Below are 22,791 nucleotides of genomic sequence, written 5' to 3' on the forward strand. Positions count from 1 at the left end.
TGAATTTCTGCTCTGTTGTACTACTTCTTCAAGACAAGGTTTTGATGGTTTCTTTTGGCTGAATTTAATTTGTTCCGATACGAAGGTACTGATGTTGTATAGAGACTGGTTCTGCTCGCTGCTCTTTTGTGATGGGTATATTCATGACCTCCCCCTTCTCTCTCAGTTTTACCTGCAGTGGTGAAAAGTGGAGACGGGAGCAGGAGAGTAAATATATTGAAGAATTGGCTGAACTGATATCTGCTAATCTTAGTGATATTGACAATTTCAATGTCAAACCAGATAAATGTGCAATTTTAAAGGAAACAGTAAGACAGATACGTCAAATAAAAGAGCAAGGTAATACAAAGTAAGAAAAACACTCAAGTCTGATTTTCAGGAGGAACTTGTTAACTGTGTTTACATTTGTCTTTTTGCTTCCTTGTTGCTCATTGGTGGACCACTGCTAATTGAACCTAGCCTGTGTGGGACTGAACAGATGAGTTGACCAGCTTTACTCTTTGAGAAAGTTAATAGAGAAGTAGATAGAGGCTTGTTTCCTCACCCTGTCATGTGTTAGCTTCCTTTCAGGAAGCCATGGATAGTACATGTAGTAGTGAAGGAAAATTGAGGGCATCTTCTGCCCTCCTCGGTAAATGCTAAGTTTTAACCTTTAAAAATTACAGCATTGCTTTCTTATCAGGAAATGTAATATATGTGCATGTGTATGCCCGCGTGTGTGTCTTTGTTCTGGGCACTGTGTGAAGGTGAGTTTGATCTGTAACTGACACATACGCTATTTGTATGTAGTACTGCCTTGTGTCTTTTCAGGAAAAACTATTTCTAATGATGATGATGTTCAGAAAGCTGATGTGTCCTCTACAGGACAGGGAGTTATTGATAAAGACTCCTTAGGGCCACTTTTACTTCAGGCAAGTATATTATACTTTTGAGGAATTTTTAAGACTTACTATATACACTTTCGTTTCCTTAAATAGGTTTGATTTACCTGTAGCACCTATAGCATGTTTCTCTTACTTTGAAGTAGGAGTTGGGAGCAGGGAGGCTCTTCATAACGTGCACCTGTTAACTTTTCTTCGTTGTTTCAACTAGTTTATTCCAACTACTTTTTAGTTGATCAGATCAGCTTAGTTCTTTGTAAATTTTCATTAGGGAGTCGTGTAGTGCCTATAGCTTGACTTGGTATCAAGTGGATAAACAGATGCTAAGGATGATTTTCTTACTTTTAAAGCTCTTTTCAAGATGTAATTCTTCAAAAACTAGATTAGACAGTGATTCAGATTTTATGTTGACTGTAGTTATCTTTTTTCCCGAGTTCTTTTTATTTTTTATAAAACCTTATAATAATTGTGCTAATGTCAATAGAAATGGTAAATGGTAGCTGATAATTCTGGTGGTTGTTAAATCAACAGTAGTTTTAAAAATTTCTGTTTAGTACTAAGTCTGGTGTCTTAATAGGCTAAGCCTGCCATAACAAAATATCACAGATTGGGTGGCTTAAACAACAGAAATTCCTTTCTTTTTTAAGAGCGAGAGAGCAGGGGAGGGACAGAGGGCGAGGAAAAGAGAGAGAATCTTAAGCAGGTGTGGATCCTGATGCGGGGCTCGATCTTAAGACCCTGAGATCATGACCTGAGCCGAAATCAAGAGTTGGACACTTGACTGACTGAGCCACCCAGGCACTCCCAGAAATTTATTTCTTAAAGTTCTGGAGGCTGGAAGTCCAAGATCAAGTGTTGGCAGGCTTGGTTTCTCCTGAGACCTTTTTCCTTGGCTTGTAGATGGTTGCCTTTTCCGTACGTCTTCACATAATCTTTCTCTGTGTATATACATCCTTAGTGTCTCTTTTCTTATATATGAACGTCAGTCCTATTGGATTAGAGCCCTGTTCTTATGAGGGTTAGGGCTTCAGCATGTCAATTTTGGTGGGGTTACAGTTCAGTCCATAATAGCCAATATTAACATATCCCACTATAGGCATTGGATGGTTTCCTGTTTGTGGTGAATCGTGATGGAAACATTGTATTTGTGTCAGAAAATGTCACACAGTATCTGCAATATAAGCAAGAGGACCTGGTTAACACAAGTGTCTACAATATCTTGCATGAAGAAGACAGAAAGGATTTCCTTAAAAACTTACCAAAATCTACAGGTAGTCTTTTAATGTGTATTTTCTAAATAAGTTAAAAAAATTTATCTTTTTGACCATTTCTTAGAAAACTGAATGTACATTTTGGGAAGTAAAGTGATCAGCCTTGTGCAGAAAGGCAGGTGGTTGGTTAATAGCAAAGCTTTCATATATGACCTCGGTGAATTTAGAATTTGGTACACATTTATATGGGGCCAAAATATATAGCGAATTACAAAATTGTGAGATTTCTGTTGAAATGGAGGTTATTCCAATATTAGATATATTGCCACTGTGAAATGTCTGTGTAGAAGTTACTGTGGAAAACTTAGTAATGAGAAAATACAGCTTAAATTCTTGATGATAGTCATAGATGGAGTTGCCAGCTTTTTAAAAAACTTCTTTTCTTTTGTTTTCCAAAGTTAATGGAGTTTCCTGGACAAATGAGACCCAGAGACAAAAAAGCCATACATTTAATTGCCGTATGCTGATGAAAACACCGCATGATATTCTGGAAGACATAAACACTGGTCCTGAAATGCGCCAGAGATACGAAACAATGCAGTGCTTTGCCCTGTCTCAGCCTCGAGCCATGATGGAGGAAGGGGAAGGTAAGATTGACCACATGTTTGAGATATCTGCCAAACAGTGGACAAATTTGTAGTTCTGTGATTTCCATTGTTGTATTCATTTAGTGAATTCCACATCCTTGGTTGCCTATTGAATAGACTTGTCCAAAAGTTAAGTATAATCCTTACCTGGTTAAATTTTTATTATAGATTTGCAATCCTGTATGATCTGTGTAGCACGCCGCATTACTACAGGAGAAAGAGCATTTCCCTCAAACCCTGAGAGCTTTATTACTAGACATGATCTTTCAGGTAAACGCTTGGTGTATGTGTGTGTGTATACATTTTGTTCATTGGAGAGTTTTTATAAAAGTTAACTATTTCTATAGCCTGCACTATGATGTAAGTGCCTACACCCACTGTCATGAATGCTTTGCATGGATTATCTCTTATGTTTCTTATGCAACTCTAAGATTCACTAAGACCCCTGGCATTTGTGTTGGGTATATTTGACACTTAAAATCCCTCAAATAAATAAAAAATAAATGTAGAGGCACCTGGCTTTCTCTCCAAATAGCATTTCATATCAGAAGTTAATATTTCTTTCTCTAACTTTAAACCCATTTTTCATAAATAAGTTTTCAAAAATACAGGTAATTTAATGAGAATTACTGGGAGTAATTCTTAATGTCAACATGAGTTTCAGTTTTTTTTTTTAAGATTTTATTTTTGAGAGAGAGGGAGAGTATAAGCAGGGGGAGCAGCAGAGGGAGAGGGAGAAGCACGTTCCCTGTTGAGCAGGGAGCCTGACGTGGGGCTCGATCCCAGGACCCCGGGATCATGACCTGAGCCGAAGGCAGACGCTTAACGACTGAGCCACCCAGGCGCCCCGTTTTGGAGAGGTTTTATTCTCTGTCCCTGATGTAAACTTTTTCTGAGCATCTATTTTGTGTTTGTCATCTGGCTCTTGGAGCTAAGCTCAGGGGAGGTGCTTGAGGATAGAACATCCTTATTCTGGGCACAGCGCATAAACATTTACTCTTTTCCTGGAATACATTTGTCCCTTCTTTGTAGGGTTGTCATCTAACCCCCCCCCCTAAGGTTTTTTTAAAAAATATGTCATTAAAGGTCTGAATTTGAAACAGATTCTTAGACTGGGGCCTCTGTTTGTCAGCTCATTTGCCATTAGTGCCTTTGTCATCCCCAGTAGCATTTTTAGAACTCTATTTTACCATGTGAAGCTGTCTGAGTTTTCCCAATCCAAACCTGCTTTTCTTCAACATTTTAACTTTTTTGACAAACACATCATGGAGAGGATAAATAGATTAGGAGAGATATAGAATAGCTTTCCAGTCTGTTTGGAATCAAATTATTGACTACTTCTTGTAAGTCATTTGTCTGTACCTTTTGGGTCAGGATTTCTATCACCTTCCTGATTTGGGGGACCCTGTTGGTGCTGAGCATAAAAGGTCATCTGGATCTGGGTATTGCATTTTTTTAGTAAGGCCTGTGCAGAATAGACAAAAACAACCATTGATAGTCTTGACAGTAACATGAGCTTTCAATCATAGTCTGACATTTTGTGACGAGGGAGCATATTTTGTTGTGGATATGCATGTCCTGAATGTTGATCACACAGTTTTTGCCCAGGGCATCCTCAGTAATTATTTTGAATTTTTAAAATGTGACTTCAACATTCTGCAAATCAGCAAGGCTCACTTCAAAAGCACAACTCTTCAGGCCATCAGAGGCAATTTTGGTCCCTTTGACAAAGTTCTTATGAATAATGTTTTTGGATTATTCCTTATATGGAGCATAGCTGGTACTTTCTCCTCATACCACTCTTTCTTTGACAGTGGGTCAACTACTTTCTTCTTGGCTCCTTTTTAAAAAAATATTTTTAAATTTATTACTATTACTATTACTTACCTACTTATTTACTTACTTACTTACTTACTTACTTACTTATTTATTTATTTATTTATTTTTGAGAGAGAGAGAATCTTAAGCAGGCTCCACACCCAGCGTAGAGCCTAGAACTAGGCTTGATCTCATGATCCTGAGATCATGACCTGAGCCAAAACCAAGTTGGACGCTTAACCGACTCAGCCACCCAGGCACCCCTCTTCTTGGCTAGTTTTTGACATTTTTTGTAAGGTGTTTATTCTTGCCGTCTTGCCCTGATACTGCTCAGAAAGTGTGGAAAGGCATAGCTGTCCATTTTTTAAGGACCATCTTCATGAAACCTTTTATTTCATAGCATTTTTTTTTTTTAAGATTTCATTTATTTATTTGACAGAGAGAGAGAGACAGAGAGGGAACACAAGCAGGGAGAGTGGGAGAAGGAGAAGGAGGCTTCCTGCTGAGCAGGGAGCCCAATGTGGGGCTTGATCCCAGGACCCTGGGATCATGACCTGAGCTGAAGGCAGACGCCCAATGACTGAGCCACCCAGGCACCCCTTCATAGCATTTTTGAGTTGTATAAATTGTATAGTCAAATACACTAGTTGTCTCTAGTGTATTTGATGTTAAGCAAAAGTCAGAAACTTCCAGAATTGTAGAAATGAGTATTTGGTTAACCGTCCTGATTTAGATTTTAAGTGTCCAAAAATGCAGTCACCTCTCAGATGGAAAGAATTGTTCCTGCTAGCTGTGTAGGCAGGTATTTTCTTAGTCTTCAGATGTTAAATGTCTTCAGATGAACAATTTTAGTGGTAGGTGTTGTTTTTTCCTTTAAGTGAAAATGAACCTAAGGTTATCTGGACACGTCATATTCTGTACATTCAGAAAGTGAAAGGAGTTTTGTGATACTCTTATGTTTTGTACAGTAGAACATTTAATGTAAGTGTCTTGTAGGACTATGTCCTTAAAAAGAAAAGTTCTGGATATAGCAGAGAAAGTGGAGCAAAGATTTAGTGTCTTTATTTTATTCTTCAGCACTATGCCATTCATGTGCAACCAGTAAATACTGTGGGTTGGATTTAAATCTATATTTTCTGTTTAATAGGAAAAGTTGTCAATATAGATACAAATTCACTGAGATCCTCCATGAGACCTGGCTTTGAAGATATAATCCGAAGGTGTATCCAGAGATTTTTTAGTCTTAATGATGGTCAGTCATGGTCCCAGAAACGTCACTATCAAGAAGGTAAAGAATTTTGAGTTTGATTCTTGGTCTTGTTACTGTGTTTGTGTACCATAAAGCATTAAGTATATACATGGCCATACATGGCTGCTTTTGTGTGGGGGTTGGGAAAGTGATTCTTGAGCAGTCTTCTTTTAGCCTGCTTATAATTTTGGTGCAGGTCCATTCTTTTCACTGGAGTTTGAAAATGTGGCACTTGAAGTACATTTCCTTTCTCTCCTCTCTTATATGTATCTATTTTGTCAATTGTAGTCACTAGTGATGACGTATTTTCCCCAACAGCTTATATCCATGGCCATGCAGAAACCCCAGTGTATCGATTCTCATTGGCTGATGGAACCATAGTGACAGCACAAACCAAAAGCAAACTCTTCCGAAATCCTGTCACAAATGATCGGCATGGCTTTGTCTCAACCCACTTTCTTCAGAGGTAATGGTAAATTACTGGGTCTCTTCACATTAAATGCAGCAGTGTTCTCAAGGTGCTTTAGTATTAATTTAGAAAGACGTTGGATTTGCTGAAGTGAGTTTAGATTCCTGGATTGTTACACTTATTTTACTTACTTATTTCTTAAAGATGTTATTTATTATTTGACAGAGACACAGCACGAGAGGGAACACAAGCAGGGGGAGTGGGAGTGGGAGTGGGAGAAGCAGGCATTCCACTGAGCAGGGAGCCTGATGCGGGGCTTGATCCCAGGACCTTGACATCATGACCTGAGCCGAAAGCAGACACTTAAGGACTGAGCCACCCAGGCACCCCTTATTTTACTTACTTTAATGTGCTGCCAAAGCGAGCATATATTTTTAAGATTATATTATTATGTGAAAATGAGGATTTGTTCATTAAATAATTACTTCCTAGGAAAGCTGGGGAATGGGAAGGCTAGTGGATAAAAGAGCGTAAAAAATCTGACTACTGCTTTTACCTTTCATTTCTGATATGTTTACGTTGCTTCTAGTGACTGAATTTGAAATTTAAAAGTAGACTTTAAGAAAAAAAGATACTATTGCTGTTGCTAATGGTAAATGCGCAGCACATGGAAGAGCAGAATATTTATGCGTTAATTATCTTGAGTAATTTGCAGTTACCTCCAGGTCAGCCCCTTGAGGTGTGGCAACTGTAGTAAACCCTGCTGCGAGCCCAGCTACCATAGTTCTTGGCCCTTCACGGTGCTGTGCTTGTGGTCACTCATTTAAATTCTGTGGCATATTAAAAAATACGTTACTGGGTTCATAACTGATCAATATTTAGATTGGAATTGACACTAAGTATTGCCTAGGAAGTTAAACTCCTGGGCACTTATTTCATCATTTAAAAAAAAAATGTGAGTGCTTTAATGCATGCCTGTAATATTTTGGTGAAAGTTTGTCCTCTTTCTTTGCAGGGAACAGAATGGGTATAGAGCAAACACGAATCCTGTTGGACCAGGCATTAGACCTCCAGCAGCCGGATGTAACAGTTCGGTAGGCGGCATGAGTATGTCGCCAAACCAAGGTTTACAGATGCTGAGCAACAGGACCTATGGCTTGGCTGACCCCAGCACCACAGGGCAGATGAGCGGGGCTAGGTATGGGGCCTCCAATCCCATAGCTTCAATGAACCCTGGGCCAGGCATGCAGTCACCATCTTCCTACCAGAACAGCAACTATGGTCTCAACATGAGTAGCCCCCCACATGGGAGCCCTGGCCTTGGCTCCAATCAGCAGAACATCATGATTTCTCCTCGTAACCGTGGGAGTCCAAAGATGGCCTCACATCAGTTTTCTCCTGTTGCAGGTACTGGTGTAGGCATTTCCTTTTCTTTATTTCTTCTTCCTCAGTAATTCTTCTCTTCTTGCTCTGTTGTAATCCTTGTAAAGTTTGTTCATTTTATAAAAAACTCGAGTTCAGTGACATTTTTGTTACAGTATCCAGTAGTTAATTCTTTCCCTTATTTCTCTCCCAATCCAGGTGTGCACTCTCCCATGGGATCTTCTGGTAATACTGGGAGCCACAGCTTTTCTAGCAGCTCTCTGAGTGCACTTCAAGCTATCAGTGAGGGTGTGGGGACTTCTCTTTTATCCACTCTGTCTTCACCAGGCCCCAAATTGGATAACTCTCCCAATATGAATATGAGCCAGCCAAATAAAGTGAACAGTCAGGATTCCAAGAGTCCCCTGGGCTTGTATTGTGACCAGAATCCAGTGGAGAGTTCAATGTGTCAGTCAAATAGCAGGGATCACCTCAGTGACAAAGAAAGTAAAGAGAGCACTGTTGAAGGGTCAGAGAATCAGAGGGGTCCTCTAGAAAGCAAGGGTCATAAAAAATTACTGCAGTTACTTACCTGTTCTTCTGATGACCGGGGCCATTCCTCCTTGACCAACTCCCCCCTGGATTCAAGTTGTAAAGACTCTTCCATTAGTGTCACCAGCCCGTCTGGGGTCTCTTCTTCCACCTCCGGAGGAGTGTCCTCCACATCGAATATGCATGGGTCACTGCTGCAGGAGAAGCACCGGATTCTGCACAAGTTGCTGCAGAATGGGAATTCACCTGCAGAAGTAGCCAAGATTACTGCAGAAGCCACTGGGAAAGACACCAGCAGTACGGCGTCTTGTGTGGAAGGAAATGTCAAGCAGGAGCAACTAAGTCCTAAGAAGAAGGAAAATAATGCACTTCTTAGATATCTGCTAGACAGGGATGATCCTAGTGATACACTCTCTAAAGAACTGCAGCCCAAAGTGGAAGGAGTGGACAGTAAAATGAGTCAGTGCGGCAGCTCCACCATTCCTAGTTCAAGTCAAGAGAAGGACTCTAAAATTAAGACAGAAACAAATGAAGAGGTAATTTGTTTTTCTCTATTCCAGCTTAGTCATTGTGTTTAATCATTGCATATCTGTGTTAGAAAGACCATGTGTTATATGCAAAATCTTATCTTCTGTTTTAGGTTTATGTGATAGAAGTTACCCTTGAGCTGTCATTTCTTTATAATTTTTTGGGCATCAGTAAAGTGCATTTTTATTTATGTATTTATTTATTTTAAAAAGATTTTATTTATTTATTTGACAGAGAGAGAGACACATAAGCAGGTGGAGTGGGAGAGGGAGAAGTAGGCTTCCCGCTGAGCAGGGAGCCCGATGCGGGGCTCGATCCCAGGCCCCTGGGATCATGACTTGAGCCGAAGGCAGACGCCTAACCGACTGAGCCACTCAGGCGCCCCAGTAAAGTGTATAATGATGGAAATACCAGATGTGTGTGTTTTAAAATGTGACTCGTTAACTCGAACCAGTTGGTAGCCAGTTTGAAAATTTTCATGGAGGTTTTTATTGTTGGAATGAGCAGATTGGGTCTTTTAAAGGGATAGTAGAAAGAAACGGGGGAAAAAAATTTGTATTAAGTAACAGATTTTGATTTGTACCTAAAAACAAATTCGTACTAGGGGCGTCTGGCTGGCTCAGTTGGTTAAGCAGCTGCCTTCGGCTCAGGTCATGATCCTAGGGTCCTGGGATCGAGCCCTGCATCGGGCTCCCTGCTCGGCGGGGAGCCTGCTTCTCCCTCTCCCTCTGCCTGCCTCTCTGCCTACTTGTTCTGTCTCTCTATCTCTCTGTCAAATAAATAAATAAAATCTTTAAAAAAACAAAAACAAAAACAAATTCGTACTATACGTGATTTCATTCTATATAAGGGTTTCCCATACTGCTTGAGGATCACTCTTCTGGGAGACTTCACCTGAGAAAATTAAAGTCTTGGGGGAAGGCTTACTGTTAGGATGTCTGTTTAATTTTGTTTAACCTAGTGCTCTCCAAATTGTGGACCAAGAACCGTTTTTAAGACATGCCTATGAATCTCTTACTGAACGTCAGCTTGTTGCCTTTATTATTAATCACATTTGTTTTTTGAAGGTAGGTGTAGAGGCAGACCTCTCTGTCAACTAATGATCCTGACATTAGCTGGAAAATATCCTACAGTTTGAGAATTAAAGTTCTAGTGCAGATTAAAAAAATGCCCCTTCGAAAGCAGTTCCAAACCCAGAGAATTTATTTCAGTACACTGATCTAAGTTTCAAGGAAGAAGATTTGGGGGTAGGGGTCTTAAGAAGCCAGACTTTAAGTTGGACATTACTGTTTTAGGTAACTATTGTATTTTACTTATTCCCATTTTATTTGTGTTCTTCTGATGAATATGTTTATACCTATGTATCTAGTAATGTTAATTAAAAAAAAATTAACACAGGTTAATTAAAGAATTTTTTTTCCAGGGATCTGGAGACTTGGATAATCTAGATGCTATTCTTGGTGATCTGACTAGTTCTGACTTTTACAATAATTCCATATCCACAAATGGTAGTAATCTGGGAACCAAGCAACAAATGTTTCAAGGAACTAATTCTCTGGGTAAGAAAGAACTAGGTTTTATTCTTGCTGCCTTTTAAAAGTTTCTGCACATTTGTATGTAGTTACCCCTTGAACAACACTGGTTTGAACTGCACGTGTTCAGTTACACACGTAGATTTTTTGGATAAATACAGTACTGTAAATGTATTTTCTTACGATTTAAAAACAACAACAACAACAATAAAAAAAAAAAACCCCAAAACCCAAAACAAAAAACAAAACACAGGGCTTGAACTCAAACCCTTGAGATCAAGACCTGAGCCGAGATCAAGAGTTGGACACTTAACTGACTGGGCCACCCAGACACACCTCTCATGATTTTCTTGATTTCTCTAGTTTATTTTAACACTGTAGTATATAACACACGTAACATACAAAATACATGCTAATTGATTTATTGATAAATCTTTTGGTCAAAGTAGGCTATTAGTAGTTAAATTTCTGGGGTCAGTAGTTATATGGACCATGTGTTGGGGGCTCAGTGCTCCTAACCCTGTGGTGGTGTTCACGGGTCAGCTGTACTCTTACAATAAGATGGGAATCTAATTAGCATTTTTAACTTCAAAATACATATCGTGCCTCTCAGGTTTTTTTTTTTTTTTTAAATAATTCATAGTGCATATGTTTTAAAAAGTTTCTTGGACATTTTCCTGTTTCTTAAAATTTCCTGCTTCTAACTAATATGCCAGTAATCATGGAACTTCTAGGAAAATGTTTGTCTTTGGTTGCTCCAGATGAGTAGTAGCTACCAGAGCGTGTATTTTTGTTAGGCACAGAGACTTGAATTAAAAAGCAGCTAAAACTGTAGATTGAAACTTCTCCTGTGACACTTGTGGGACCTTGTCATTTAGCTGTGAGTCTTCTCTTCTTCTGGTGTGTGCTGGTTCTCCCCCAGCCTCTCTTCCACAGCTGTGTGGTTTTCTCATTCATCAATTTAAGAAAGGTATACTGCAGGTATTAAAAATTCACAGTTATCAGGAATGGTGGTTACTCACTTTCAGTGGCACCATTTCCTAAACTGAAATGGGTAGTCCGATCAGTCAGATAGATTGGAGAAAGAAAAAAGTTAGGGGGAAATACCACATTTCATTCCTTGTTTGATTAGCAGGCAACTTCTCTAGTTAAATTTAATTTTAAATTTTAAACAGAATCCACTTAAGTACATATAGGGAAGAACCTCTAGGAGTTTGAACATTGATAACATTTTCAGTATTAAGTGAAGCAGAATATGAATGACCGTGTCAGGCTGTGGAAGAGTACATCAGCCAACACTGGGACTCTTGTTTCTACTGTATTTGGAATATGAGGATTTTTTTCTTCTTTTTGTTTTCTTCTGTACTTAGTGTTTATTTTAGTAAGGAAGACATTCTTGTGTGGGTGGTATTGGTATTTATGTGCTGTGCTTGGTTACTTAATGTACTGAATCATCAGAGGATTCTTACGTATTGTGCATCTGTGTTTCAACAGGTTTGAGGAGTCCACAGTCTGTGCAGGCCATTCGTCCCCCATATAACCGAGCAGTGTCTCTAGATAGCCCTGTTTCTGTTGGCTCAGGTCCTCCAGTAAAGAATATCAGTGCTTTCCCCATGTTACCAAAGCAGCCCATGTTGGGTGGGAATCCAAGAATGATGGATAGTCAGGAAAATTATGGCTCAACTATGGGTATGTTATTTTTAATCAGTACTTACGATTAAAATTTTCTTTTGGGTAAAGCAAATTTAAAATACTTAAATCCATTTAAATAATTTGGATTAAATAATAGGTTTTTGAATAACAGTAGCATAATATTTCTTTCATGAGTTTCCTTAATTTATTCTTCATCGTGGTTATTTTAAACTTTCAGGGAAGCTAGTTGAATATGTGGCAACAATTGCCTATCAAAAATGTCTTAAAAAATAAATGTCTTAATAGTTGGCCAGCCCTGTTCTTCGGAATACAGCACTTTTTTGGTCCAGTTTGCGTGTAATTACTGTACTTCTATAGGAAGGATTTTAGTGTAATCTGGGAAAGACATAATCATTTCTACCTGTTTTAGGTGGACCAAACAGAAATGTGACTGTGAATCAGACTCCTTCCTCAGGAGACTGGGGCTTATCAAACTCAAAGACCAGTAGGATGGAACCTCTGAGTGCCAACTCCATGGGAAGACCGGGAGCAGAGTGTAATGCTTCCTTGCCCAGACCTGCAGGGGGCAGCTCGATGCCCACCTTGCCGCTGCGGGTCGGCAGCGTCCCAGGGGCGAGACCAGTGTTGCAGCAGCAGATGCTTCAAATGCGTAAGCATCCCCTCCGTAAAACAAAAGAGATCAGACGATTTGGGGTCACTTTTGCTGTTGCCTTCTTTGAAAACGCATCCCCTCTTTTTCTTCCACCAGGGCCTGGTGAGATTCCCATGGGAATGGGAGTCAGTCCGTATGGCCAGGCAGCGCCATCTAACCAGCCGGGTTCCTGGCCAGATGGCATGTTGTCCATGGAGCAGGGCCCTCATGGGACTCAAAATAGGTGGGGCTTTGTTACGTGACTCTGTTGAAAATGCTAGCATTGGATTATCTAGACAAGGGTCAGAACACAGGAGCAACCCTGAAAGAGAATGAGGAAAACTCACTGTGATTGAGGTGCTTGGCTGCCATCTGGGCGTTTCTTGTCTGTGTAAAAATCGAGGCGAGGCAGCAAGCCAGCGAGGGAGGAGACCGCCTCATTGTTCAGCTGTCAGGACCAGTGAGTGCTCAACCTGGAGAGGGTAGATGACCACCAGTTTGAGAAGATAAATGGTGTTCAGGGGGTGAGCCTCAGTTTTCTGGCAGATTAATTTTTAAGGATTTTGATAATTCTTTTCTAAAATTATTTAAAACATTTCAGGGATGGTGAAAGTGAACTGTAGCACTCTGTTTTTGTGAAAGAAAGATGTGGATTTTGTCTGTATTTCATTTTTATTTAGCTTGGTCAGTAACTCATTTGCATGAAAGAAGCCACCTGTAAAAGTCAAGTGTAACTTGAATTCTTTAATTAAGCAAAGAAAAAAATCGAGCTATTGAGTAGACAGTGGCATAGCTATGTGAGTTTATTAGCTTGAGTGCTTCTCTATTCAATGGAGAACAAATAGTCTCATGATGGAATTTTTTTCTGAGGCAGAATGAATATCTGGTTCTGTGTCCTTCTAATATGTTGGAGGACTGTGGCACCTTACTGTAGGTGTATGGAGTTTGTATTATACTTGTTAATACGTGAGCTCTGTGGGCCAAGGATAACAAAAAGTTATTTTGGCAGGTCCCGGGTTCAGTTTGCTGATAGTTCAACATTTCTGTGTTGGGTTTTTTTTTTTTTTAATTTTCCTGGTCCTTTGTTGATTTCTTCAAGTTAACAAATAGCGTAACTACTACCACTTCTATTCTTGTACTAGCCCATCCCCCTCAGCCTCTGCTATCCCCTCACATGTCTGGGGATCTAGTAGTTACATTTTGGTGGTGGGATTGTAAATTAGATATGTGTAAGCTAGATGTGGTGGTTGTAAGATGGCCTGGCTCAGTTTAAAATTGTGGGCCTTCAATTTAAGTTGGTGCCATTTGCTCTTCTCTGTTACTTGGTTTATTATTTGTACTCGTCATATTTAAGTTATTACTGTGTATTAAAAATGTGCGTGGTTACTGTGTGTGTGTGTGTGTGTGTGTGTGTGTGTGTGAGGAAAAGCAGCATTGACATTGATTGCAAATCTCTTTTTAGGCCACTTCTTAGGAATTCCCTGGATGATCTCCTTGGGCCACCTTCTAACCTAGAAGGGCAGAGTGATGAAAGAGCATTGTTGGACCAGCTGCACACTCTCTTGAGCAACACAGATGCCACAGGCTTGGAAGAAATTGACAGAGCTCTGGGCATCCCTGAACTTGTAAATCAAGTAGGTGGCACTAACACGGAAATGGAGGTGTATATGTGCACGCTCTCAAATGAGCATGTGTGTGCGCACATCCATGAAGCCACGCACGTGAATGCCTGTCTGGGAATCTTTCCTGTTAACTTGAGTTACATCACTACATTCATGGAGGCCAGTGTTAAATTTAGAAATCATATTGCCAGCAGCCTACTGTTTTGTAAAGCTGTCCAATTTTTGGCAGCTATAGAAATGATCCAATAAAATTTTCTGTGCGGTTTTATTTATTTATTTATTTAAAGATTTTATTTATTTGACAGAGACAAACATAGCGGCGAGAGAGGGAACACAAGCAGGGGGAGTGGGAGAGGGAGAAGCAGGCTTCCTGCAGAGCCAGGAGCCTGATGCGGGGCTCGATCCCAGGACCCTGGGCAGATGCTTATTAACGACCGAGCCACCCAGGCGCCCCTTCTATGCAGTTTTAAAAATGCTGTTTTTTACTTATGTTAGTTGAATCCTCATTTTTATAATTAACTCTTTTTACTACCTGGCCAAGCAGTGTATACTCTGAGGAGACAAGCTTTTTTTTGTGTCAAACAAAACCCAGTTACAGTAGTGAATATGAAATATGAACATCTCAACAATAGCATCTCTCATTCCCAGTTACCTGTGCAGCCTTATGAAAATATGTCATTCACAAACCTATGTTTTTGAAACGGAAAGAACTGTGTGTGTGTGTGGGGGGGGGGGGGCAGTGTATAGGTACGTACTCAATGATAATTAAGCAGGATTCTTAGGGGGTCACACAAAGGATCATACTCCTCTGTGGCAAGCACTGCCACAGAAGTTTGTAAAGGGTGGGTGGGAAATGTAGAGCAGTGATGATGTATGTCTCTAGCAATACCATTTTCATGCCCCTGGTGCTGAAGAACGGCATCTCACGTGGCTGAGGGTGGATGTGAGGGCTACACAGAGACCGATAAGCTTGAACTACCCCTTAAAATTTTATTTAAGCCGGAAAGAGCTTTCTCTGTTCTAATGATAAAATAGTTAATGATCATTATGTAAAATCTGGCAATGACAAAAAAAAAGTACATATTAAAAAAAAAATGAAAAATCCTCTTTAATCCCTCAGTCATCTTTTTAAATTTTTTATTTAATTTTTTATTTTTTCATTTTTTAAAGTAATCTCTACGCCCAACATGGGACTCCCAACTCACAACCCCGAGACCAAGAGCCACAAGCTCCATCCACTGGGCCAGCCAGGTGCCCCTCAGTCATCTTTTTTTGTTTAATATATATGTCTTTAATTTTAATAGGCATGTAGTATCTACTATAGAGAACACTATTTAACCAGTACTCTACTGATGAAAGTTAAATTGTTTCTAAATAATTATCATAAACAATTCTATGAATTACTCCCATCCTGTTCACTTAGTTTTTCTTACCTACAGTCTGAGAGAAAGGTTGATTGGGTTAGAGAGAGTGTATATTTTAGAGTTTTGTAGGTGGTTTTCCTAAAGGATCATACAGCTGCTTTCCTACACAGAGGCTGAGGATTGGGGTTCCTCACCCTCACAAGCACTGTGCTGTGGCCCAAGTAGATGAAAGACACAGTGTGGACAAGCAAGTGATGAAACAAATACTGAGCATGATTATTCTTTTAAATCTTTCCCAGTCTGATTGGCAACAAAGATGCTTGTTTTATTTTTATTTTTTTAATGATTTTATATTTAAGTAATCTCTTACACCAGTGTGGGGCTCGAACTCACAACCCCAAGATGAAGAGTCATGTGTTCTTCTGACTGAGACAGCCAGGCACCCAGAGGTGCATGTGTATGTGTGTTTGTTTGTTTGTTTTTTCCGAAGAGGGAGAGAGGAGGAGGCTGGGAGGAGCAAAGGGGAAGGAGAGAGACTCTTAAGCAAGCTCCACGCCTAGTTTGGAGCCCAGTGTGGGGCTCGATCTCACAACCCTGAGATCATGACCTGAGCCGAAATCAGGAGTTGGAGGCTTGACTGCCTGAGCCACCCAGGTGCCCAAACATGCTTGTTTTAAATTGTATTTTGTTGATTTGCAAGACTGAACATATTTCATGTTTTTTGGTCATTTATATGTTTTTAAAATAGTTTCCTGATGGGGTTTTTATCTGCAACAGTACTTTATGCAAGTTTAGTTATTGACTTGTTGATTCTTTCATTGAACAAGTATTTGTCTTCTGTATGCCAGTTAGTCTTTTTTTAGAGGCTGAGGGGCAGTAATGAACAAATTAATTTCTGCTCCCAAAGCTCAGATTGCACTGGAGCAGGCACACATCAGGCAAGGAGCCACCCGGATGGAGGCAGACATGGTGTGGTGGAGATCAGCACGAAGGGCCTGTGTCACAAAAGGACCTTTTCTTAGGGTGTCAGCATTTTTCTCTAATTCTCTAAATTACTTTCTCTGAAATAATTTCTTCTATCTGAGCTGTGATTTGAAGGCTGTTTACTTGTCTAATATATTTGAATAGTTTTCCCAGTTTCTTTTTAGTGGGGGCTTGTTGTAGTCTTACTCTTTAGTTTAAAAATGTTTGTGTTTTCAAGTCCAGAATGATGAGATAAAGAATTACTGGGGACTGGGGTGAGTGGTCAGGAAAGCTTTTTTTGGGCAGATGACATGTAAGGTGACATTTGAAGGATGAGATGGAGCCAGCTCTGCAATCAGCTAGGGGAAGAATGTTCCAGAAGAGGTACAGCTAACTCAGAGGCCTCAGGCAGGGAAGGGCGGGGTTCTACCAAGCGACTGAAAGTCCGTGAGAGCAGAGAGGGATTTCTTTGAGCCGTCGATGGAGAAGTAAACGGAAGCTGGTTCCACAAACCATCTTATGGAGTCTGGAATTTTTCTGTTATATTGGGAAGCCATGGAAGATTTTAAGCTTGCTTTCCTTTTTTGTTCTAGTTAATTTTTATTTTTAGCCAAGTAACCTGTGTTTCAAACTGTAAAATGGTACAAAAATAGACTTTTTGAAAAATCACACGCATTTGCCCCACTCAGAGATAGTGAAACTCAAACTATTTGGGGTATATTTCTAAGTACTATGAGTATGCAGCTATTCTTCTTCAACTTCAGTCTGTATCTGTTGATTTCCTGTTACGATAGCTGACTGCATTCATTTTCCCTTGTCTGAGAACCTCGGGGTCAGGTATGCTCTGGAATTCAGGAATTTTTGGATTTAGAAAGGTAAAATGGTGCATATATGCCATTTATTTTGTGGTACCCCTGGTGTAGTTTTGAGCAAAACTTGTCATTTTAGGCATGACGTTAAGTGTATTGGGCCCTTGTGTGTCTGAAAATATCTTTATTGCATCCCCTGCATGTCTGGCTGTGTATTAAATTTTGGGTTGAAAATAATTTCCTCTTAGAATTTTGAAAGAGTTGTTCCACAGTTTTTTGGCGTCCACTGTTGCCATGGACTCATATTTCAGTCTGATTCCTGCTCTTTCGTGTGCGACCCATTGATTGTCTCTGGAATTATTCAGGAACTTTTTCCTTCTAAAGTTGCATGAAACCTTATCATGGTGTGGGTCTTATCTCATTCATTCTGCTGTATGTCAGATGCACAGAGACTCCTTTTGGTTTGGGGGTATTTTTGTGTATCGTTTCTCTTCTCTCTTCTTTTTAATTTGTGAGTTTTAATTGCATTTATTGGTAATGGGGCTGAATGTCTTTTTCTTTTTAAAAAAATTTTTTTTAGGGTTGAATATTTCTAAAGCTTATCAGACATGTCATTTGGTATCATTTCTTTAATCATTTTATCTCCTATATTTTCTTACCTCTTTGGGATATCTATTGACATGTTGGGTATTACACTGAATCTGTGTTTTTTAATCTCTATTTTCCTTGTTTCTGAGTTACTTTTTACTTGTTTGTGTCCCTTTCATGTTGGAAGCTTTCACCATCACATATCTTGAAATCCTTGACTATCTTTTTATATTTAAGTATGATGTATTAAAAAGAATCAGTCTTCACTGAAAGTATTTGATGGGGGGGCTAGCCCTTTTATTTCAGGACTCCCCAAATTGCAACATGTGGAGCTGTTACCACCTCCTCTTCTACTCACACTGTATAGTTTTCCTTGCCTGGGAATTTTAAATTACCTGGTTGCATTTTGGGAGCTGGGCTGGGAGGCAAGTTGATGATACCAGAGTGTTAAGATATAAAATATAAAAATTTTACTAGAAATTATAAATAAGATTTCCTGTTTTCAGCTTCTGCTTGCTCTTACCTCTCTGCTCTGCTTGGTGTCCCAGAACTGAAGTAGTTGAGGGAGTAAGTAGGTAGAAGGTATAGCTACATGGCTATGCAGAATTGGGGAGCAGGTTAGGGGCTGGGAGGTAGCTGCTCCCCTGCTCTCTACTCAGATTCCTAACCAGCCACGTTTGAGCACTTTGCCTGACCCTCTACATCCCCAGTGGAGTCTGTCATTGGCTCCGTGGGAAACATTTGCTTGGGTCTTACATGTTTTCCCCTACAGGCACATGGATCTCAGCTTCTCTACTTTCTTGAGTTGGTTGCTCCTCTCTTTTTCTGTCTTGCAAACGCCTGTTGAAATACTTTGTTGCCTTTCTTATTCTCATTGCTTTGTGGATAGATGCTACCTTTCATTTATTTATTTTAATAAATAACTTTTTAAAAAGATTTTATTTATTTATTTGACAGAGAGAGAGACGAGGAGAGAGGGAACACAAGTAGGGGGAGTAGGAGAGGGAGAAGCAGGCTTCCCAAGGAGCAGGGAGCCCGATGTGGGGCTCGATCCCAGGACCCTGGGATCATGACCTGAGCTGAAGGCAGACACTTAGCCGAGTGAGCCACCCACGCGCCCCAGGATACTACCTTTTAAATTCTTTGCTATTCCTTTAGTAGAGTTAGCAAGAGAAAGGAGGTAGACATGCAAGGTTAATCCATGTTTAACTTACAGTATGATTTACTTTATAGAAAGAGATTTCAGATTCCTTTCTGGAGAAGGGAATTAGAATGATGGGACAGAGCAGATGCATAGAACCATTTACTACAAGAGTCCAAGAATGTGTCTTGGAGAGGGTCATAGCAGTGGAATGGAAGAAGGGAAGGCTGTGTGATACGTCATATGGAAGAAAAACTGACAGGACTCGGTGGACTGTGTGTGCCTGTGTGTGTGTGTGTGTGCACGCACACGCTTGGAAAGGGAGAATGTGAGGAATCCAGATTGCTGGCTTTAGTTCTGGGCACATGGTGTTGCCATGTTGCCATGAGGGGAGGATTGGAGGAAGATCCGGGTCTTTTGGGGGAGGGGCTGTTGGGAATCATGACTTGTTTTTTCTGCGCGTGAACTCCTGAGATGCCGGTGACATCCAGGTGAAGTTGTTAAGCAGGCATTTGCGTAAGCAGAGTCAGAACTCAGAGACACTTGAACTGGAGACGAGTTTGGCCGTTGTCGCTAGTAGATGAGAAGACCAGAGTAGAAGATGTAGCTAGAGAAAAGAAGAGGGGCCTAGGACTGAACCCTGATGAATGCCTACCATGCCTCCAAGGAGAGGTCAGAGAGGTGGGGAAATCGAGGGTGGGGTCACTGTCACAGTGGGGTGACGTGTGTTTTGGGGTGAGACTGTTGCCTGCACACATACACTGTGTGCCCGTGGATAAGAAGGTAAAGGTGAGCGCAGTACCTGACAGGCTTTTCTTGTCTCAGTGTGGCAGGCTCTTCACTCCTTCGGAACATTTGTTTTCACTGTTGTTCTGTTACCTGTTCGACTTTACTGCATACATATCCTTTGCATGTAGAGAAGTGATGCCAAGCACATAGCAGGCACTTGATAAATACTTGTTGAATAAATGGGTTTCTTAATAATCCCTCCAGCCATACAAATTGTAGTGGACGGCCACCTTTAGGTTTTATTTGTACAACTAGTAATACGCTTCGGGGGATATGAGATTATGTTGATTTCCCCGGTCTCTTCCAAAATCACCTCTGATCACCATCAAAATATTCCTATACTAATTATATGAGAATTGATCACAATTTTAATTAGTTTTTTTATACTTGGCTTCGGAGGTCTGTGTTGGTACAGAAATCTGGTCTGGAACAAATAGCATTTCTCCAGGTACTCTTTGTCTGTGTGAGACTGTGCTAGGCACTGGGACACATTTGTGAAAACATGGGTCATGGTCTGTGTTCTCATGGAACTTCAGACAATAAACTTGATTTTACTTTTGGAATTCTGCGGCATCCTTGTTTGCATGTATTGACTTTATTTTTTACCTTCCTTGGAGCATTTGATTTCTGTTGCTTTCCAGATGTACTTTACTGTTCATTTATGTGTTTGATGTTTAAGGGACAAGCTTTGGAGTCCAAACAGGATGCTTTCCAGGGCCAAGAAGCGGCAGTAATGATGGATCAGAAGGCAGCATTATATGGGCAGACGTACCCGCCACAGGGGCCTCCAGTGCAGGGAGGCTTTAATCTTCAGGGACAATCACCATCTTTTAACTCAATGATGAATCAGATGAACCAGCAAGGCAATTTTCCTCTCCAAGGAATGCACCCAAGGGCCAACATCATGAGACCCCGGACAAACACCCCCAAGCAGCTCCGGATGCAGCTTCAGCAGAGGCTGCAGGGCCAGCAGGTAAGCAGCCTCGAGCTCGCCTCAGCCAGACACGCCTTCCCTCTGGCTGCCTCCTGTTTGATTGGTTGTCAGGCTTTGTTCTTCAGGGCTTTTGCCACTGCCTCTCTCTCTCTCTTGCCATCTCACACTTTTTTGTTTTGACTTTTGTGTAACATTTGTTTGTACAGGTAGTTCCTTGTTAGGGAGTGGTCCTGCTGGAATTGGTCAGGTCCTCCTTACCTTTTGATAAGATTATTCTATTGTACAGGTTAAAAAGTGAAAAATGTCCGAGGGGATGGCACTTGGGGGAGAAAAGTATTTTTTGATGGCTTAGAGGTAGATGATTTCTATTTTTAAAAAAGTCCTTAATATTCATACCAGATACTTACTGATTTGAACATTCTTTTTATGGAACCTCTGCTTTCTAGATGTTTTATAAAACTTCAACTCTCTTAATATTCTAAACTAGGAGTTTGCTTTTTTATTGTTTCCTTAATCTCCAGCACATCTTTTAAAATTTAATTATTTATATTGTTTATGTCTTGGGTATGCTGAGTTATTAAATGTGGCAGAACCGAACCATATAAGCTGATGAATGAGTGAGTGTCAGGTCCAGTGAGCCAGAGACTTCTAGGGTATTAATACTACTAAAAGTCAATGTAGGTACTCTGCAAAGCTGTGTTAGTACAATCATGGTATCGTTTTACTTTTTACCACTTCTTTCCACTAAAAGTTACTTAGGAAAAGCTAACAGAAGAGGTAGTTTATTTAGTGTTGGTCTGAGCAAATTAAAGCTATTTCCCTAATGGCCTAAACAATCCCACAGAAAATCTGACTTAATGAATCCTTTGAGTTTCTGTTGAAGATACTCTTTAAGCTGCAGATTTATATTTTTATTTTTCTTCCTGATGCCAAACAATAAAGCTTCATATGCTTGCCAAGGACTTTTCAGCCTGAATTTTTTGAAGTATGGAAGTATACTGGTTCAGTGTAGATGTGACTTAACCAGGTTAATGTGTTGGAAGTAGCATCATGATCTTACCGGGTGGTGCTGAGGATTTAGAAAGCTGTTTGGGGCTCAGTGACACGCTCCACTTGCATCCTAACCAACCTGTCTCTCCCCAGTTTTTGAATCAGAGCCGTCAGGCCCTGGAGATGAAAATGGACAGCCCCACTGCTGGGAGTGCTGCCGTGGTGAGGCCCATGATGCAGCCCCAGGTCACCTCCCAGGTGAGGAAAGTGAGTCTGTCCACAGTCACTCCCGTGGGCCCTGCACAGGGCCTGGTCCGTACTTGGCCCTCAGTAAATGTATGTTGAAACACAGCAGTTCCCAGTTTCTTGTGTAAGAAACCATTCCTTGCTCTCATCACACTTCCTCTTCCATTCTTCTCTCTTGCTGGTGATGAGGAAGAATCAGGAGGGGAGGCTCTTTTATTAAAACCATGGATTCGTGTTTTTTTAATTAATTCCCTTTGTGATTTGCTGTGTTGTGAAAACAGCTGACACTTTTTCGGGATTTAAAATAATAAATCTGTAAACTTTTCTTTGTTTCTGGGTTATGAAACTATATGCTCATTGGTAAAATATGAGATTGTAAGAAGAAAAAAGTAAATAATACATAATCCGACTCTCAAGGACTATCTCTGAGATGACTTGTTTCCCATAGTGGGAAGGATGATGTTCAAGTTTTCTGTACCTCCAGCTCAAGGTGGAGACTGTCCTAAGGTATTTTCTTAATGTGCACGAGGCAGATGACCACACAAAAGTCCTTTACTGTGGTTGGAAAGACTGTTCATAATGATTGTAAAAACAAACAAAACATCCCACTCTGAAGCGCCCAGTATTTGCTGTCTTAGGCCTGCTTGGAAGTACTTTGATAATCCGACATCTTGAATAAGCTGAGCTACGATGCCCTCCAGAAAGATAAAAGTTTGCTTTTTGCAGTTGCTTTCTCCCAGCTGATAGGGCCCAAGTCAGCTTTTTGGTTCTGTGCTTTGACCATGTTACCTCCTGAACTTCCAGACAGCTGCTCCTAATCCTCCATCTCTTGTTTCAAAAGCTTTCAGAGACTATACAGGCCCTTCTGGGGT

At 40.4% G+C, this 22,791-nt stretch overlaps 1 protein-coding gene and 1 pseudogene across 9 annotated transcripts in view; one reads left to right on the forward strand and one right to left on the reverse strand.

Annotated features, from left to right (window-relative positions):
* Positions 1-22,791, forward strand: part of NCOA3 (nuclear receptor coactivator 3) — a 131,344-nt gene that overhangs the window by 103,705 nt on the left and 4,848 nt on the right. For 5 of the 9 annotated variants that reach the window (XM_064573321.1, XM_045885905.3, XM_045885904.3 and 2 more), the window contains 16 exons: positions 167-339; positions 811-911; positions 1,978-2,152; positions 2,551-2,739; positions 2,908-3,009; positions 5,705-5,845; positions 6,125-6,272; positions 7,231-7,622; positions 7,797-8,665; positions 10,081-10,216; positions 11,684-11,878; positions 12,252-12,491; positions 12,591-12,717; positions 13,936-14,107; positions 20,429-20,722; positions 21,827-21,940. In XM_064573321.1, the coding sequence (XP_064429391.1) occupies positions 167-339; positions 811-911; positions 1,978-2,152; positions 2,551-2,739; positions 2,908-3,009; positions 5,705-5,845; positions 6,125-6,272; positions 7,231-7,622; positions 7,797-8,665; positions 10,081-10,216; positions 11,684-11,878; positions 12,252-12,491; positions 12,591-12,717; positions 13,936-14,107; positions 20,429-20,722; positions 21,827-21,940 (3,568 nt within the window). The remainder of the gene's footprint in view (positions 1-166; positions 340-810; positions 912-1,977; positions 2,153-2,550; positions 2,740-2,907; positions 3,010-5,704; positions 5,846-6,124; positions 6,273-7,230; positions 7,623-7,796; positions 8,666-10,080; positions 10,217-11,683; positions 11,879-12,251; positions 12,492-12,590; positions 12,718-13,935; positions 14,108-20,428; positions 20,723-21,826; positions 21,941-22,791) is intronic. The other 4 variants (XM_045885909.3, XM_045885910.3, XM_064573324.1 and 1 more) reach the window with 2 other exon arrangements.
* On the reverse strand, positions 3,921-4,577 carry LOC123850692 (small ribosomal subunit protein eS1-like; annotated as a pseudogene).

This window comes from Mirounga angustirostris, unplaced genomic scaffold, assembly GCF_029215605.1.
Source record: "Mirounga angustirostris isolate CCGP_5_RB_7025 unplaced genomic scaffold, mMirAng1.0.hap1 SCAF_10, whole genome shotgun sequence".
In the NCBI taxonomy this organism is placed as follows: domain Eukaryota; kingdom Metazoa; phylum Chordata; class Mammalia; order Carnivora; family Phocidae; genus Mirounga; species Mirounga angustirostris.